The sequence below is a fragment of the Polistes canadensis genome, unplaced genomic scaffold (assembly GCF_001313835.1).
Source record: "Polistes canadensis isolate GaletaPanama2010 unplaced genomic scaffold, ASM131383v1 scaffold_18, whole genome shotgun sequence".
NCBI lineage: Eukaryota > Metazoa > Arthropoda > Insecta > Hymenoptera > Vespidae > Polistes > Polistes canadensis.
Window position 1 is genome coordinate 803,977 of NW_014569565.1, and position 17,527 is coordinate 821,503.

Genomic DNA, 17,527 nt, shown 5'->3' on the forward strand with positions numbered 1-17,527 from the left:
TTTTCCTTTCCCTTCCCCTTGTCCCTTCGTCCTCGTGGGTCAAGTGTTTTCTCCCACTTAAATGCGACGCTGTGTGCAACCGAGCGAAGGGTGACCGTTGAAAGAATTGCAACTATTTCATTTCGGGACAGATTAGACGGATTAGAGACCATTGAATGCTGCGCAGGATCCAACGAAACGGAATTTGGAAGTGTTCTCGATAACGTTACAATACACAACACAATACGCAACAATCTATTACTCGGAATTATTATTAACTTCGATAAAGTGAAATCAAAATGGCCGACTATGTATAAATACTGGGACTGGATAGAAAATAATCGGCAAATCTTTACTCGGAATACAATCGCTTTATGTTATTATAACTTTTAGAAAGTTAGACCTTTTATACGATTTATAAGGATCCAAGTAAAATGAAATCTACTAGTTTATATCGTACATTCGTGCCAATTAATAGTCCCTTTGAAAACATTAAAGCCTTCGCCTCCGGTATCAAAGCCCTTAGCCGAAAGGATTAAACGTAAAATCGGATTTATGTATTTAATCCTTTTTTGGTTACCTTGTATCAAACGTTACAGTTCTTTATATGTAAAGTGGATGATTAAAACATTTATCTACGAGAAATAACGAGCTTCTTTGTCGTACGAACGAAGATGGCGAGATAATGAGTATCATTGAATTAATTTCTTAGAATTGACCTTGATCGGTTATCTTCTTTATAATCATTATATACTTTCATACTTATAGGAGTAAATCAACTTCTTCAGTCTCAATCATTTGCGTTCCGATTTAAGTAACAAACTCTTGTGATCATTTAACGTAAAATATTTTTAACTTAGCCAAAGATTCCACGATCAATAAAATTCCGAAGGTAAAGGGTCACCTGTAACATTGTTACAAGTATTCAAATAAATGTAATAGCAGTACAATTTAAACATATTTCTACTATACGAAATGATTAAGATTAAAAGAACGTAATTCGTTAATTTAATTCGCGCCATTTCCGTATAAAATTTCAACCTCTCTAAACATAAAGAAAATAACAAATTTTTTGTGTTTACATTTGTCGTTAAAAATCCGTTTAAAAAAAAATTTGCACGTAAAATTGTATGCTTATAAAGCATACGAGAATAAAAGTAGTATAATACGAAATAAGATTAAAATAAATGTCATCCTAAAAAGAGAATATTTATTATTTTTTTTTCTGCGTATTCTTTCGAAGTCATACGAATTAAACGATTAATAGTAGAAGATAATAAAAATAAAGGATGAAAAAGATTAATTTAAAAAAAAAAAAAAAAAAGAAACAATTAAAATATATAAATTTTCTGGTTCGTGTGTTTCTTTATTAAAATAATTGTTTTTTGTTTGTTTTGTTTTGAAATCATATCGTATCTTTCACCTATTGTTAAAATACTAATTAAAAAAAAGTATAAATATATCTTGGGGAAAGAGAAGGTTTAAGGTACATAGTTTTGTGAACACATTTTGTAAGAATGATTCGCGCGCTTACGTAGTTCACCGCATGACAGAACGCGTGAAATACATGTCGAAGGTCGAAAGAGAGTTTGCGCGCGTTGACATGCCGATATATAATAGAGAGTAAGTGAAAAACGTGTCCGTGTATTTATCCTAGAAGAAAGGAAGAGCTACGAGATAAATACTATGTTTTCTAATGGACGTAAAACGATATTCTTGGCTGGTTGTGCATGTGTTGGAGCTTACGTTGCTTATCGATATTGGAAGAAAAGAGAACTGAAGTCAATCGACGAAGGTTTCGACGAAGTTACTAAGGTCCCTTTAATATGTTTCCTTTATTTTCAAAATATATTTTTATTTCAACTGTAACTTTTTCAACTGTCGAACGTTATTTCGTGTCTCTTGAACGATCATACTAACATATATAAATAAAATTGATATATATATATATATATTGTTAATTAATCTATTTGTGATATGTATATATATATATAAATATATAAATTTTTACTTTATTTTTTTGACAGAAAAATTTGTTTTCAATAGATATGTGACGTTGACTTATTAAAAGTTAATCGACAAGTTGAATCTATTGTGAAAAATAACCTTTATACTACAACTTTCTAATGTCGCATACAATAATAATGTTCTAAGAGTTAATGATACATTTGAATATATTAAAAAAGATCTCTTGATTGTAGATCGATGACAGTTATGAAAAAAGGATACTTCTACTTGGTTTAGACGGAGCAGGTAAAACATCTGTAATGAATCAAATGCGCATCATCTATGGTGATAAAAGACCGTATAAAGTTCCAACTAAACCTACTCGAGGTTTTACTGTATATAGAATAAAATGTGGATCTTTTACATACAATGTTTGGGAAAGTAAGAACATTACAAAAAATAAGATTCTATTTTCACTTTTAAGAGAGCGTTAAGAATTATATGTCATATTTAGTTTTCTTATTAAATAATGATATGCGCAGTTGGAGGTGCGGAAAGCAATAGGGAGTTTTGGTCAACCTTTTTACAAGACACCGATCTTTTGATATTTATGGTAGATGCTTCTAATACAAATAAATTATCTCTTGCTGTTTCGACATTCAAGCAGTTATTAGGAGATACACGAATAGATACCGTACCAATATTAGTTGTTGCCAATAAACAGGTAAATAGTGTATTAAAGTTTCAAATATTTATATTCATATATTTTAGAAAAATGAATAATATTTTCTATGCAAAATATTTTGTTACATATTATTTACAGGATATTCCTGGTGCACTTCTACCGCATCAAGTAAAAGAAGCTTTAGATGTGGAAAGTATTTCTCCACATAAACATAAGGTAGAAGTTATCGGATGCCAAACGAGGCCTTTACCTGATTTTCTATCTGAATATACCTGGTATCATAAGTCTGTAAAAGCTGTTACTGAAAAATTATGTTCTATGGCTGTTTATTAAGAAATTGGTATTTTTTAATTTATTTATTTCATTTATCCAATGTTTGCACAATTAATCTATATAGATAAAAACAAATAGTATGGTAGAGGAAACAAAAAATATAGTCTCCATGATATAAAGAAGACTGCAAAATGCTTAATATCAGTTAAACCTTGTGTTGAAAATACAATGTTCTACGTTGTACATACAACGCTATTGCCGTAACGTTGCTGTGATGGAATACATTCATTTTTGTAATAATAATATTATTTATAGCATTCCTCTATTTTTTCTGTTTTTATTCTTTATTAAGTAAAATGTTAAAATGTAAATGTACGATAAAAATGAATTCTTAGTCGCGTATAATATATATATATATATAGAGAGAGATTTTTATACTAAACATCGTATTTTATACTAATTAACTTTGATTCTACATTTGGTAAGATCAAAGTTAATTACATTTCAATTTTCTTAGATAAATATTTATTATATTGTTCTGGAATGCCTTTAAAAGTTTTTATTTTAGCACGAATTTGTCTCCAAGTTAACTGATAGTGATTCTTCTTGTCGCGTGCCATAGCCTAGATAAACAATTTTTATTTTATATTTTGTTGACATATTCTTCTAAAAAAAAAACTTTTTCAATGATGTAATACATACCTCATAATCTTCTCCATATTTGTCTAATAAATAAGTGATAAACTGTACTTGACTATGCGGTAATTGAAACAGTCTTCTCCTAGTTCCACATGCTTCCTCTTTTAAAGCTTGTGCAACATTAATTTTAGGTGGTATGGTTATTACATCTATTTCTTCTTCTTCACTATCAATTTCCATACTATTTTCCATCAATTTTTCTTTAACTTCTTTCAGTAATTCCTGTTTTACATTGGGAATTTGTAAAGTCTCATTGGGATCATATACTAAACCCATCTCTTTTAGATTACTACGTGTTGATTTATAAATCTCCCATTCTTCTTTTATTTTCTTGCTGTATATATAAAATTATATTCTATTAAAAAAATAAATATGAACATGATATGTAATAATGAATAATATAAAAAGGTTATGTTTACCATCCTATCGTAGGTAGCTTTTGTAACTTGTTACGTAGTCTTTTTCGATTTACATTCGTACGATACTTCTTCTTACGCTTCACTTTTCTTATTTTCGTCATTTTTTAATAATGAAATATATATTTTTAATAAATAAATATAACAACACACGAATACAAGATGGAACGTGTACTCTTTCCAATGTTAAGACATGGTTAAGAGTGTAATATTCAACACATTGGATGGGTAGATAAAGAAGAGTTACTAAGTTATCATATGAGAAAAATTTTTTGGCAATAGATGGTGTTCGCAACAGTATAAAGTGTTGCCTATCATCATGCGTAATGTTTAATTTTATATAATTTTAATCCACCTTTTTCCACCCTTTTCTTCGAGGAAAATTAGGATATTCCAAAAGAATAAAATTCATATATTATCGTTGTAGGTGTAAAATTTATTATCTAACGTTATGGAGATAAGTATGTCGAAAAAATAATTCTCTTATTCACTATCGAATAAGTAAATATATTTGTGTCAAATCAAATTGAATGGTGAAAACACGGAAAAATCATAGCATTCAGGGTAACATAAATATAAATACTTATGCACTACTCCTACTAAAGATTTGGTACGCATCCGTTAACAACGTTGACATTACTGTAGGATAACAACTTTTAGTTGATTACAATAATACGGTAAATTTGAAAATAAGAAAGACGACAAACGAGAACGAACGAGAGAAATCTAACAAAGAAATATGTACATATCAATTGAACGCTTAAAACCAATATCATCTTTCATTATCAATTAGCCTTATTCCGAGTAACACAGTGTTCTAAAAATGGAGTATTTTTCAGGTCTACACGGTAATGATGTATGAAGGAAAGAAGAAATACGCAAAGTAAAAAAAAATAATAAGAAAAGTCGCCGGGTCGGTGGGTGTCGAGTTTATCACGATTTACCATGCATAGCTAGTGCCTAATCCAGTGAAAGTGGCGTGTACGACTGGGGCAGCGTATTCTGCGGCATAACCGTAGGCAGGTTCAACGTGTGCTGCTTTAGCGATAACAGGGGTTGCAGCGACGTGAGCAATAGGGGCAGAGTAAGTAGCCTTGGCAAGAACTGGAGTAGCGTGTGCGGCATATCCATAGGTGGTTGCTGCGTAAGCTGGGGCAGCGTAGGCTGGGGCGGCATAGGCAGTTTTGGTGACTACAGCTGGGGCAGCTACAGCTGCTTTTGTAACAAGTGGAGCAGCTGCGTAGGTAGTCTTGGCTACGAGTGGTGAAGCATATCCGTAGGCAGAAGTGCCATAGGCAGTTTTAGTAACGACAGGGCCAGATTGAGCGGAATAGCTATAGACTGGAGCTGCTGCATGGAGTTGCGAAGCCAATACAGGTGTAGCTTGGGCAGCATATCCGTAAGCTGGAGCAGCAGCATAGGCTGTCTTAGCCAAAACTGGAGCAGCGTGTGTGGCGTAGCTGTAGGCTGGTGCAACAGCATGTGCAGCGTAACTGTAGGCTGGAGCAGCAGCATAAGCTGTCTTAGCTAATACTGGGGTAGCGTGTGCAGCGTAAGTCGTATAAGTCGCTGGTGCAAGTGCGGCTTTGGTCACTATAGGAGCAGCATAGGTAGCCGCAGTATAAGCTGGCTTAGCGATCACTGCTGCTGGTGCTGCTGCGTAAGTCAATGCATCGTTGGTAACGTGGCTGTTGCTGACGCGCACCGAAGAATGTGCGGAGTCTTCGGCTCTAGAATAACTCGACACGACGTTTTGTCCTGCATAGCCCTTCTGCGTAGACTCCTGAGTGTAACCTACGCTGCTGAGATCGGCCGATGCTGTGGCAATGTCGTATGCGGCCGGTCCGCCAGCATGGGCTATCGCCAAGAGAGCTGAGAGGACGATTAACTGCAAAACATATTACTTTATTATTAATATCTTTTTCTCGAGTTCGAGATATTATACTAGATCATTTATTAAAGATTGCTCCTTCATATACTTGGTCATACTTGAATTTCTCTCTAGGATATATATAAAATTCCTTACAATATAATATAATAAATCCGTTTACCAGTCTTCGACGGATACGTTATACTCACCTTGAATGCCATTTTTCTTGGTTTTCTATAGTAGGAGAGCTACTTGTGTTCTGCTGTAACGAAACGATCGGCCCAGTATTTATATGCCTGCGAGATCGTAAGGGAGTCGATCGAATTTTGGGCACCCTATTGTTCAATACGATTGGACATGAAAGATCGAGGGAGAGGGAAATACACGCGGATTTCCTTGTCAGAAATTACTAAGAAAGGGAGATAGAAAGTACGAACGAGAAGGATAGTCGATTAAGAGGGGACAGAAACAAATTCCGGGCGTGGTCCTCTCTTGCCGAAATTAAGATCGGCCCGTTTGGTACAGTCGAGGTCATTAAGGCAGGTCGGAGAATTTACTCTCGAATTTATTTCACGGTAATTCTTGTTTCTTACTTATTCTCCTTAATGATTTTACTCAAATGTTTAATCTCAATTTCATTGATAATCAAAATTAAGCAATTAAGTTTAATTATATAATTTATCTACTCTTATTTTTCAATTAAATAAGGCGTAATAAGCTTTTATTTGTTATGTGAAACATACGAGATGTTTTTTTCAGAAAGATTATTAGATCATATTAATATACTTTATTTATTCTCATGCGTTATTATAAATTTATTGCTGTTGAAAATAATACTCCACATCGCAAAAATAAAATTATATGATTTTATGTAACATGATACATTTTAGTCGCATATGATATTGTAGAACCTCCCAAGGACAACACTTTCTCCCAATTCTGACACTGACATAAGCCTTGTCACATATGTAACAAACCAGATGTGTAACGTCCACACACCTGCGTTCAATTTCATGATCTATTAAACAAAGATATGATCAAGATTTTTATAAAATAGAACATAGAAAGTTTGAATCATGAATACGAGCAAGAAATTAAATCTTATGCAAACCAAAATCATAGCCAATTTTGTTATAATTCTCGCTAACATGTTCAATTCAAACCATTTAGTAATCTCGAGTCCATTTTGAAACGGGTTGTCTTGTTCATTCATTTACATTTTGAATCACATTTGAAATTTTTGCATAAAGTGAAAGTAAATATTACAAGAGGACAAAGAAAATACGAGATCATTTTTCTATTTTATAATATTTAATTTAACTAAATAAAGTACGTACATATCCATAAATAAATATATGAATAATATTAAATAAAATATGATACTTCAAGCACTAGTTTACTGAATATATACAAAAAATGATGCCGAATGATGTTCTCTAAAAATCGAACTTGTATCCATTTCCGCTGACCTTGACATGTGCTACAGAGGGTGCCGACGAATAAGCAACCCCCAATAAGTTTTGCGATTGATGTTGTTGATGTTGTTGTGCATGCTCTTGTTGAAGTTGGATTTGCTCTGGGAGCTAAGAAAGATCATTGGTGAAAATGATCATCGTCAACTTCTTGAATTTCTTCTAAGAATTACCTGTGGTGTTTGAGCCTGTTGTACATGAGCTTGAGCTTGAGCTTGTGCTTGTGCTTGTGCTTGAGCTTGTGCTTGTGTCTGAGCTTGCCTGAGAGCAAGATACTGTCCCAATTGTCCTTGATAAAGGACATTCGGATAATTTTGTGCCTGTGCTTGTTGTAATTGTTGCAATTGTTGCAATTGTTGAAGATACGCCAATGCAGCGCCCTGATCAAACTGTGCTTGATACGGTAAAGGTGAAGGGCCTGAGGCAGAGAGACCCGGGGCTATCGATGTAGTTGCATAACCATGAGGAACGGGTCCAAATGGAAAAAATCCTGAAATGCAATGTAGAAAGTCTTAACGTTTGTGCGTATAAAAATATCCTTGTACATGTATTTAGGGCGGAGTCGTTAAGTCTCTTGTGTAATAAAATGATAGACAGGAATATATCATTTGACATGTATATAAATTATATATGTCAAACAGAATTTCAAATTTCTATTTAAAAAAATTTCAAATACGAACCCAATCCAGGATTTCTGTAAGAAAGAGCTTGTGCCAAACTTGGCAATACTCTTTGAGCTAATTGTGGATTTCCGATAGACGAACTAAAAGATTGATGAGAACTCGGACCACCGAAGGAAAATGATGTTTGAGTTAATCCTGGTCTTACGAAACTAAAAGATGCGTGTTGTTCCGATCCACCCAAAACGTTCGTAGGTTTTATGCCACCTTGCACAGGTGCTTCCGTTGCTACCAAACTCCATAATAAGCTGCCGAGTATCGTATATTTCTAAAAGAAAAATACAAAGGGTAAGACAAAAAATACATTATTTTTATTCATTATGACTCGTAGGAAAAAAAGAAAGAAATCTTATTTTAATTAAAAAGTTTCATCGTTTTAAAAATTTCTTTCATATTAGAAAATATTTAATAATGAACGGATAAGTTGCGTCTATGGGTATGCGTAATACATATCATATTATATAAAAAACAAGGACACAATATAATATTAATGTAAAATCCAGATAATCTCTTCGAACGAACCACTTTTTGTCCATGACACAGATTTAAGATAAAAAAAAAAAAGGTGTAACGTTAAAAGTCAGAAGCTTCAAAGCAAGTAAACCGTATTTCTTTTTTCGAATTATTCTTTCTACGCAGGTAACTCGATGAATCGCGTACATGTACGTCTCTATTCTTTTTTATTGTTTGCCGATTATCATAATGATTTCTATTGTTGATAGGGTATAATCAATTGAACAATGAGTTGCTTTTACATCGTTTCAAGAAACATTGAATATTTCGTAACAAGTCCTTTCTTCGCGCACCAAGGTGAACCTCTTTGACCGCCTTTTTTTTCTTTTCCTTTTTATTTTTTCTCCTTTATTTGTTTTTTGTATTCTTTCATTTTTAAAACGTAAAGTTTCTTCTTAACGAAACGTAAATTTTCTAACGTTATTAAGAATCCTTGGAAATAATAATTTCACTCACCCACATCGCTCTATCAAAATTGAAGGAAGACACCTGATCTTGACAGTAACAAAAATCCAGTCGATATTCCAATGAAAAGTTATATCGTGGGGAGTTATATACCACGGAAGCGGTCGAAATAAAACGTGAATAGCATCCCAATGATATAGTTTCAAATACACAAGGATACTTTCACCTGGATACCGATATCGAACCATCAATGAATTGTAATTGATCGACACATGATTTTTCGTAAATTAAAATTCATTGTTTCGTTTTTACATTCATTTGTAAATAATTTATAATAATATACTAACAGTAATAATAATAATAATAATAACAATATAATAATAATGGATAAAAAAAGGAAGAAATAATTCGAATATGTATATTTATTATTTTTTCATATCTAGATTTATACCGTATCTGTATAAGTCATCTGTAATGAAAATTGGAATTGGTAAAGAAAGTTACTTTCCGTCCACCTAATATAGAATCTACCTCCTCGGCGGACTATTAATTATGGTCTATCGTTTCTTGAATATTAAGTTTGGTCTAGTATCTCAGACATTTTGCATGTAATTATTATATTGTATATGTATACTTTTGACTATAATGTATTTACATACAAAGTATCTCTCTCCCTTTCTCTTTCTCTCTTGAGGATATTAAGGTATATAAAGATACAAATTTTTGTTGTATATTTATTTTGGTAAATATTCTGAAAGAAGCATACATATTTCCTACATTTTCGTATTACAATTTTCGTGTTCTTATCGCTAATATCGTTATAAAATCTTATTGTTAAACAATAATCGATCAATATCGATTACTGTTTTATCGAAAAATTACGATCAATATTATGTATGTAAATATATATACCCACTAAAAAGTGAAGGTACAATCTAAAAACACGTATCTTTATTGATATGAGATAGTTCTAAATGTAATGTATTTTGTAATAATAATATGGAGGGTATAATGCGAGGAACGATGTAAATTTGTGCGTTGTGACATTAATTTGTTTGATGGGATTTTACATGGTTGAAAAGTATGACTGATAAAACATTCCCATAGCTGTGGTAGCAAACAATGAAAAACAAGTCCACCATGTGGCTAATCCTAACAAACCTCTATATACATCGATAGTGAATATCTGTGACATATAAGAATAACAATGAGTAAATCTTATTTATTATATATTAAAATGCATATCATTGACAAAAGCTTTACCTGTTTTAATGAACCAAATGTATGTTGAATTTCTTGAGCAGTTTGCGTTACAGTCTTTTCGTTAGTTTCTGTACTGATACTTTGTACAATCTTATGTGATTCATCAGCTGGACATTCTTCAACCAACGTACCCTTAATAATACCTTCCCATGTATAATTACCTACCAAAATAATTTAAAATAGTAAAAAGTAATTTTAGTTGAGAGAAATTATTGTATATTTGTATAATCTTACCAAGGGTCTTATACATAAATGTAAAGAACAAACACATAATAATTGGAACAATAAACTGCAATGCTACTACGCACAAGTAATAAAATACAGCTGCTATCTGAAAATAAAATACTATGTTTATATTTTCCACGCACACACATATTCTAGTAATTATCTTTGCATGTACCTTCTTTTGCAATTCTACATTGGTTATCCTTCCTGCTTCTTTTTTCTGATTTTCTAACTTTTGTAAAGCCAAATTTAAATAGGATTGCAAATACATTGGCATTAAAATCATTTTTAATGCAAGTGCTAGAATAATAATGATTAATCTCATGCTTTCGAAAGTTGCAGCAGTCATCCTAAAAATGTAACGCAATTAATAATATTACAAAATTTTAGTAATCTATTATAAAATCAACATACAGTGGACCATTCATTCCTGTAAAAATTCGAACAGTAAGATAATCTCTGCTTATGGGTTTAATCCATAGACATGTTAACAGAAGTGGTGAAGCATAACTTATATTTGCTATTAGCAGTAATAGTTTTCTATTTTTATAATATCTGAAAAAAATGTTTATATTCTATATTATATATTATTAACACTATAATACTTAAATTAAAATAATGTTTTATTATACTTTAGTGCATCCCAATGCATTTTTGATGCTCTTAAGCCTGGGAAAGTAAAAAGAGATCCAAGAAGTCCACACCACAAAGCAAGGAAGAACTTAACTACGATTTTAGATGCAGGACCCCTAAAATATAAATTCATTAAATGAAATATACAAATTCTACTTGGCATATTTATAAAGATAATAATAATAGATAACTCATATTATTAGAATACAAAAGGTGCAAGCATTTTAAGTTACAATCATGTGCGATTAAAAAAATTGTTTTAAATTTAGTAGTACTATGCAAAAGCGGTATGTGTCTCCCTGGGCATCCAAATACTACTGGCTTACGTAGAAGAAAGGCCTTGATTGTCTAAAAACAAGGAGGCGCTGTGATTAAAGCTTGTATACGCTTTATCCAGTCCAATCTCAAGATTGTTTTCATCTACAATTAACACCATCATAGCTATAAGAAGATATGCGAATCCGGTAACAATGCAAGTAGATCTTTCACCAACGCTCTCTTCTCCCTTAAAATATCGTATCCAAAGTGAAAGTAAAACCTTACTATAATTTATTTAAGGAACATAAGCTTGTAATATTGAAAAAGGTTTTGAATCACTTCAGATAGAAAAAGGATACAATGCAAAACCCAATCCCAACGTGCACCAGAGCATGCTTAAATTGATTTCGTCTTTAATCGGATAGAAATAATTATATACCTGTCAAGTACAAATAAACTAATGAAGAGAATATCTATTTGTTCCTAATATAATTAAAACAAAAAATGATTACAAACCTCTGTCATTGCATATACGATAGTAGCATAAATGGAGAAGTCTAATAACCATTGATACTCCATATAGTACTTTAAATGAACTATGTCTAGTACTGTAATCTTAGCACTTTCTAATGTAAGATCCAAATTTCTAGGGACATGAAATACATCTCCCACCTTTCCGTTTTCTACATTTTTACCTTTTTTATGTTTTTCTTTGGGTACGCCAGCAAGGATTCTAAGTTGTTGATCAGTTGGATACAAATATCGCTCCAATCTGCAAATTCAAAAGTTATCAATGCTCTGAGAACATATAAATTTATTTCTTAACTTACCCGGTGGAACATAACATCCATCTAGCTAATGAAAAATGTGGACTTAATTTTTGAATGACACTGACCATAATAAGAGTGATAACAAGTTGTGCACCTAATAGAGCCTACACATAAACATAAAGTATATTTTAATTCAATATGCATCATTTATATAATTTCAAATAATTTGTTTACGATCAACAACAATAGATAGTAGTCATTTTTATTTCTTGTTAAATTCTTGTTTATAAAAATGCAAAAAGAAAATAAAAAGGGATATGTGAAAGTAGCATAACTATTTACCATGTGTGTGTGTGTTTTGATGATAATTCCTAAATATATTTAATTTATAAATTTCACAAAAATGATTGTCTCATGGTTTAAGTAATGTTTTTATTCAACGAAATAAGTCAATCATAAAAGACACAAAGTTGAATTATCTTCGATTTAGATCCAGTAAAGCATAATCCACCATTCTAAACGGCACACGCGGTCAACCAGCTCACTTTATAAATAGTTAGATGCTGGTGGACACATAGTACCGTACGCATTAGGTTCTTTGCATGCGATAGACTAGGTTATTCCAAATTATATTCTATTCATCTACATATAAGCAAACGGGAGAGAAAGAGAGAGAGAGAAAACATTTTAAAGAACGTTGGTACATACACCAGTAGTGACCTCTGTCCAGTACTGTAAGAAACATCTGCTAAAAAATCGTACTCCGTTGATAACCAATTTAAATATGAATTTTTTCTTCAATCTAAACTGAAATAGATCACCTAGATCTCAATTTTTCTTTTCAACGGAAGATTTATTTTTAGAACGATTTAACGATTCACAAATTTAATCAAAAAAGATACAATGGAACTACATTTCCAGAGAAAAAATTTCGAATAAAAAAGAAAATAAGAAAATTCAAATTAATAATACTTATAATATACAATTCCAATCTTATTAATTAATAAATTTTCATACAAAATATCGTAATTGTTTCTAGTGAAATTACTCTCTACGAATGTAACATTTTTAAATATAAAATGATTACTTTCGATATTTATTGTCAACCTGAGCCCATATTTACGCAAACGGTAATACCCGCAGCCAAATAAAAGAGAAATTATTGTTAGTATTAAACCAGTGATTGCAAATAGTGCTACGAAGATAAAACAAATTCGCATTAGAAATAGAATAATTAGAGAATATCGAAACGTTTAAAGAATATTTGTTACAGGTGAATTAATGTATATACTTAAACGATTTATACTGAATTTCCGAGAAATACAAAATATTTTATATAAATGCAAAAGCAATCGATAAATCATGCGATCTAACTATTGAAATAATACGCAATAATATCAAGGAATAAATATCATAATACTATTTTTGAACGATTCGTTAGGACAGTATCTTGATGATAATTAAAGTGAGATATAGCGTCTCGTTCGACAGGATTAATATGTAATCGATGATAATAATCGTTTAATTGACAATTTTCCTCAAACATTTTCACAAGCGTATTTTCAATTAGCTTTAACCAAACAAGAAAATGAAAGAATTGGAAGAGAAAAATAATAATAATAATAATAAGAAAAAGAAAAAAAAAAAGAAAATTAGTCCGCGAACGAAAAATAAGAGGAATCCGCATTGTATTTCGATTAATCATACGATAAACCGATAAGTATGTGTTTATTCGTGTAAATTAGTGTGCGTATACGTGCGGGTAGAAACTTATATACATCAGAGGATCTCTGAATTCAACATTTGTCGAAGGAAGGAAGCGGAGGAAGAAGTGCCACCACTATAAAAACAAGGCTCTCATCATCACTGCTCGATCACATGCCGACCAGTATTCAGCCGAGCTTGGACGACGTGTTAACAGGTTCGTAAAGGTTTATTTCCGTTTGTTCACACGCGAGATCATCGATGAGAATGAGTAACATTCGCGGTAATGATCGATCGATCGATCCTTCGTGAATGAATTGCGTGGTATGCCCTTCGAGAAAAAAATCCCCTTCGAGCGTTTACAATTGTAGAAAAATTTCATTCGTTCGTTCATTAAAAGAGACATTATCAAACATAATTGAAAAATATATTAGATATTGCATTATATATATTTGTAATTTTTCTTTTCTTTTCTATTAGTTTTTTTTCTCTTATAAATTTTCTATTTGTAAAATGCATTCTTAAAAATCATCCAAACGACTCGTTTGTAACGTAATTCGTCGACGAATTAACACACACGTCTGTATCTTATTCTTATTAGCATTTAAGATTAGTTGCGTCAAGGTGAAGGTTGCAATATGGAAATTTTATTTGGATTGTGTTTATCAAATTCTTCAAACCGATGCATCATAATCCATCTGCATTTGTTCTATGTAAACAAATTTGGATCGTTTACGATCGTACTGCATAACATCTTTCACAATTATTGCATAATTCATGTATATATTCTTCTTCTAATTTCTGTATTGTACATCTTAATTGCTAAATTCTATACTTCATTTTATCGCAATCTGACTTTGAATGTGTCAAGTGCAGAATAGTACAGATGTAGGCTTAGTTAGTTAGCGTTGCGTAAGATTTGAAAGTTATGCATTTTTTTTGATGAGATATCTCTTTTCTAAGAAAAGCACGTCCCCATTCAAGATGTTGGATTTTCCACGTTCACTCCATTGTCTTTTTCATTCTCTCTTTATTATTACAATTCGATTAACAAACGTTTCGATAATTGTGATCGTTTCAAACTAATAATTCTTCTTTCGACCTTTTAATTTATTTAAAATAAATTGTGATCATAGAGAGAATAAATACTTTTTCTAAATGATGGTGCTTCTTCCTTTTTAACTATATAATTAAATAGTTTAGTTAAAAAACAAAAGGAAACAGAAAAGAAACAACAAAACAAATAGAAGGAAGTGGTAAAAGCATCGATGCAGGTGACTTAATATGGTATCGAGAATGATGCCAGAGATTTTATTAGTCGCCAGACTGGTAAGATCATCCCATGCACTTTATAATCTGCTTCTATCTATCTCAAGATTTAAAAATCAATAAAAAATCGATTCCCTAAATATTAAACTTTATTAATTCGTAACAAATACGTAGGATAAAAATGAATTTTGAAAACTGGTTGATCCGTTCGCAGCGGACTGTTTACGTAATTCATCCGAAAAAATGTCTAAGAATAAACGGATAAGAGTTTTAAAATAAATCAATTTGAACGTATTTATAAATTTATCTCCTTTGTATACTAATTTTCTTTTCATTTCATTTTTTCTTTTTTATAGATAACCACATCGCATAATGTCATCGACTATTTCAACGAGTTTTACTATTCTTCTTCTATTGGGACTCGTCTCATTTCTTTTTGCTGCAAGTATCAAACAAGAGGAACCACCTGATGTTCAATGTCGTAACGATAAAGAATGTCCCGATGATCATTGCTGTGTCATAAGTTTGTTACAATTTTATTTTAATTTAATTCGTAATTGTTCTATACTTCCTAATTATTCTAATTTTGTTTTTTTGTTTCCACATAGACGGAGGAAGATACGTTATACCCCAATGTAGACCTTTATTAAAGAAAACTGAAACTTGTAAAGGTGACGACAGATTGTTCAACACTACCCTATATTATCCGAATGATAAAAAGTTGACAATAAGTGGTGTACATTTTGTATTGTGTCCTTGCCATGAGGGATTAATCTGTGGCCTCAAAGAAAAAGTTTGCATAAGTAATAATTAAAAGTATGAGTTTTTGGAATAAAAATTGAATAATCTATAGAACATCTAAGATAACACACTGTGATTTATCATTAAAATAATTATTCTTATTATTTTTTGCTTTTGTTATATATCTTCCTTTTCTATTTGTATACCCGCTCAGCAAAAAGATAAAATTTTTTCCATCTGAAATCCGAAAAAACTGGTTAGAAAGATAATATAAAGTTAACATAAAGATCTCTTATGCGCCATTTTCTGACATCGGTAAGAGCTCTAAAACCTGATAACCAAAAGTTAACATTAATAAGATGGAATTTGGAGGTAATTCAACCTTTTTTTTTTTATTGAATAAAGTACAATATATTTCATATTTTAATAATTTTCTTTTTTTTCTAGTTAATACATTAATAGAGTAACTTACATTCAAATAATAATTATTAGAATTGAATACAAAAATATAATGAAAATAAAAAAATTCTGTTAATTTATAAAAGGCATAAATTAATTTTAATTTTTTGACTTTAACTTGATGCGGTTACCAGCATGTTGGAACCACGATTTTATAACTGCTTCAATAGAAACTTTATCATTCCCATTCCATCGTTGCATTATAACTTCTATGAAGACAAAAAAAAGTTCTGTGATACTTTATAAATACATAAACAAACCATAAAGTTTAAAGATTTAGTAGTTTACCTATTAGTTATTGACATAGTTTTTATTTTTCACCATTACAGTATTTCACCCCAGTCTACAACATTCTATATGCTAGAATGTCAGAAAAAGTTGAGCTAAATGCTCTATGCACATGTTTGTCGAATGATTCACTTCCAACTTGTCTAACCATACGTTTCTTTAGGATAGAAAGAAGAGAAAAGAAGATAAAATTGAAAAATAACATGTAAAAATTGTAGTATATAAAGATACCAAAATTTGCATATAATTGAAATTATTGAAATGAAAAAAAAAAAACAAACAAATTTCACGACAAAATTACAAAAACTTATTTTATCTTTTTAATTGATCGATCACATCTGATGAAATACTTCATCATATTTCTCTACAAAATTGAATTGATAAAGATCAATGAGATTATATTCTTATTAATACATTGAACATTTTAACGTCTTACCAAAATTTTGGTATAATTAAAAGTATACCAATTATCGTGAAGCTTTTCAGCTTTAAACACCTGGGCTGTAGGATTTTTTGACTTAGGCTATCGGAAAGTACGAGACGAATAATAATTGATCCACGTCTCGTTGATAATAGCCGATGTATCGTCCCACCGTACAACACAAAACATTTTATGATTTATGTTTTATCTTTTCAAAAAAATTAAATAAAATATAAAAAAGTTAGCTAGTTTTTACAAAATATACAAAATAAAATATTTGACACATTGAACGCTAGACGCGAATTCTTAAGGAAATTCGAAAATTAATTAAATAATTAATTAATAAAGTGAGCAATTATTGATTTTATATGTGCAATTTGTCAGCAATTAAAAATAATTATTTCTTTTCTTTTTTTTTACAAATAAGGTTCTATGCCAACTTTTTTGTGCTACTACAGTATTCTTTGACTATACACAAATTTAGAAATGAAAATAATATCCTTATCATTGGTCGGTAAATTTTGTTCTACGAATAATTTAATTAAAGAGGGTACTAG

General features: G+C 31.0%; 6 protein-coding genes across 6 annotated transcripts; 2 read left to right on the forward strand and 4 right to left on the reverse strand.

The window, feature by feature from the left end:
- The first annotated feature begins 1,489 nt into the window (after window positions 1–1,489).
- On the forward strand, window positions 1,490–3,201 carry LOC106793778 (ADP-ribosylation factor-like protein 3). The gene is made up of 4 exons (XM_014760978.1): window positions 1,490–1,794; window positions 2,181–2,367; window positions 2,469–2,650; window positions 2,750–3,201. Exons 1-4 carry the CDS (start codon window positions 1,666–1,668, stop codon window positions 2,942–2,944), a joined length of 693 nt encoding a protein of 230 aa, XP_014616464.1. The 5' UTR covers window positions 1,490–1,665; the 3' UTR covers window positions 2,945–3,201.
- LOC106793779 (nucleolar protein 16) lies at window positions 3,165–4,221 on the reverse strand. The gene is made up of 3 exons (XM_014760979.1): window positions 4,003–4,221; window positions 3,587–3,917; window positions 3,165–3,507 (listed from the first exon to the last, which is right to left on the reverse strand). Exons 1-3 carry the CDS (start codon window positions 4,101–4,103, stop codon window positions 3,382–3,384), a joined length of 558 nt encoding a protein of 185 aa, XP_014616465.1. The 5' UTR covers window positions 4,104–4,221; the 3' UTR covers window positions 3,165–3,381.
- Window positions 4,222–4,488: 267 nt separating this feature from the next.
- Window positions 4,489–6,114, reverse strand: LOC106793744 (pupal cuticle protein G1A-like). Its single transcript, XM_014760921.1, has 2 exons — window positions 6,079–6,114; window positions 4,489–5,887 (listed from the first exon to the last, which is right to left on the reverse strand). The coding sequence occupies exons 1-2, from the start codon at window positions 6,088–6,090 to the stop codon at window positions 4,940–4,942; spliced, it is 960 nt and encodes a 319-aa protein (XP_014616407.1). The 5' UTR covers window positions 6,091–6,114; the 3' UTR covers window positions 4,489–4,939.
- A 1,161-nt stretch (window positions 6,115–7,275) lies between these two features.
- LOC106793749 (protein GTS1-like) lies at window positions 7,276–9,090 on the reverse strand. Its single transcript, XM_014760928.1, has 4 exons — window positions 8,991–9,090; window positions 8,022–8,289; window positions 7,539–7,831; window positions 7,276–7,452 (listed from the first exon to the last, which is right to left on the reverse strand). Exons 1-4 carry the CDS (start codon window positions 8,994–8,996, stop codon window positions 7,306–7,308), a joined length of 714 nt encoding a protein of 237 aa, XP_014616414.1. The 5' UTR covers window positions 8,997–9,090; the 3' UTR covers window positions 7,276–7,305.
- A 582-nt stretch (window positions 9,091–9,672) lies between these two features.
- Window positions 9,673–12,718, reverse strand: LOC106793781 (transmembrane protein 161B). Its single transcript, XM_014760984.1, has 11 exons — window positions 12,431–12,718; window positions 12,149–12,252; window positions 11,835–12,090; window positions 11,678–11,757; window positions 11,387–11,602; window positions 11,060–11,176; window positions 10,842–10,982; window positions 10,603–10,777; window positions 10,437–10,533; window positions 10,203–10,363; window positions 9,673–10,125 (listed from the first exon to the last, which is right to left on the reverse strand). Exons 1-11 carry the CDS (start codon window positions 12,431–12,433, stop codon window positions 10,006–10,008), a joined length of 1,470 nt encoding a protein of 489 aa, XP_014616470.1. The 5' UTR covers window positions 12,434–12,718; the 3' UTR covers window positions 9,673–10,005.
- Window positions 12,719–13,884: 1,166 nt separating this feature from the next.
- Window positions 13,885–15,968, forward strand: LOC106793746 (astakine-like). Its single transcript, XM_014760923.1, has 3 exons — window positions 13,885–14,009; window positions 15,418–15,584; window positions 15,670–15,968. Exons 2-3 carry the CDS (start codon window positions 15,434–15,436, stop codon window positions 15,873–15,875), a joined length of 357 nt encoding a protein of 118 aa, XP_014616409.1. The 5' UTR covers window positions 13,885–14,009; window positions 15,418–15,433; the 3' UTR covers window positions 15,876–15,968.
- The last annotated feature ends 1,559 nt before the right edge of the window (window positions 15,969–17,527 follow it).

Coding starts and splice junctions, on each gene's coding strand:
- LOC106793778 (XM_014760978.1), top strand. CDS start 1,666: ATGTTTTCTAATGGACGTAAAACGATATTCTTGGCTGGTTGTGCATGT. Junction 2,368..2,468: donor TACATACAATGTTTGGGAAA/GTAAGAACATTA, acceptor TGATATGCGCAG/TTGGAGGTGCGGAAAGCAAT. Junction 2,651..2,749: donor TAGTTGTTGCCAATAAACAG/GTAAATAGTGTA, acceptor TATTATTTACAG/GATATTCCTGGTGCACTTCT.
- LOC106793779 (XM_014760979.1), bottom strand. CDS start 4,103: ATGACGAAAATAAGAAAAGTGAAGCGTAAGAAGAAGTATCGTACGAAT. Junction 3,918..4,002: donor AAGCTACCTACGATAGGATG/GTAAACATAACC, acceptor TTATATATACAG/CAAGAAAATAAAAGAAGAAT. Junction 3,508..3,586: donor AATATGGAGAAGATTATGAG/GTATGTATTACA, acceptor TTGTTTATCTAG/GCTATGGCACGCGACAAGAA.
- LOC106793749 (XM_014760928.1), bottom strand. Junction 7,832..8,021: donor TTACAGAAATCCTGGATTGG/GTTCGTATTTGA, acceptor ATTGCATTTCAG/GATTTTTTCCATTTGGACCC. Junction 7,453..7,538: donor AAGCTCAAGCTCAAGCTCAT/GTACAACAGGCT, acceptor GATCTTTCTTAG/CTCCCAGAGCAAATCCAACT.
- LOC106793781 (XM_014760984.1), bottom strand. Junction 11,758..11,834: donor TCGTATATGCAATGACAGAG/GTTTGTAATCAT, acceptor TGTACTTGACAG/GTATATAATTATTTCTATCC. Junction 10,126..10,202: donor CATTTGGTTCATTAAAACAG/GTAAAGCTTTTG, acceptor TATATGTCACAG/ATATTCACTATCGATGTATA.
- LOC106793746 (XM_014760923.1), top strand. CDS start 15,434: ATGTCATCGACTATTTCAACGAGTTTTACTATTCTTCTTCTATTGGGA. Junction 15,585..15,669: donor TGATCATTGCTGTGTCATAA/GTTTGTTACAAT, acceptor GTTTCCACATAG/ACGGAGGAAGATACGTTATA.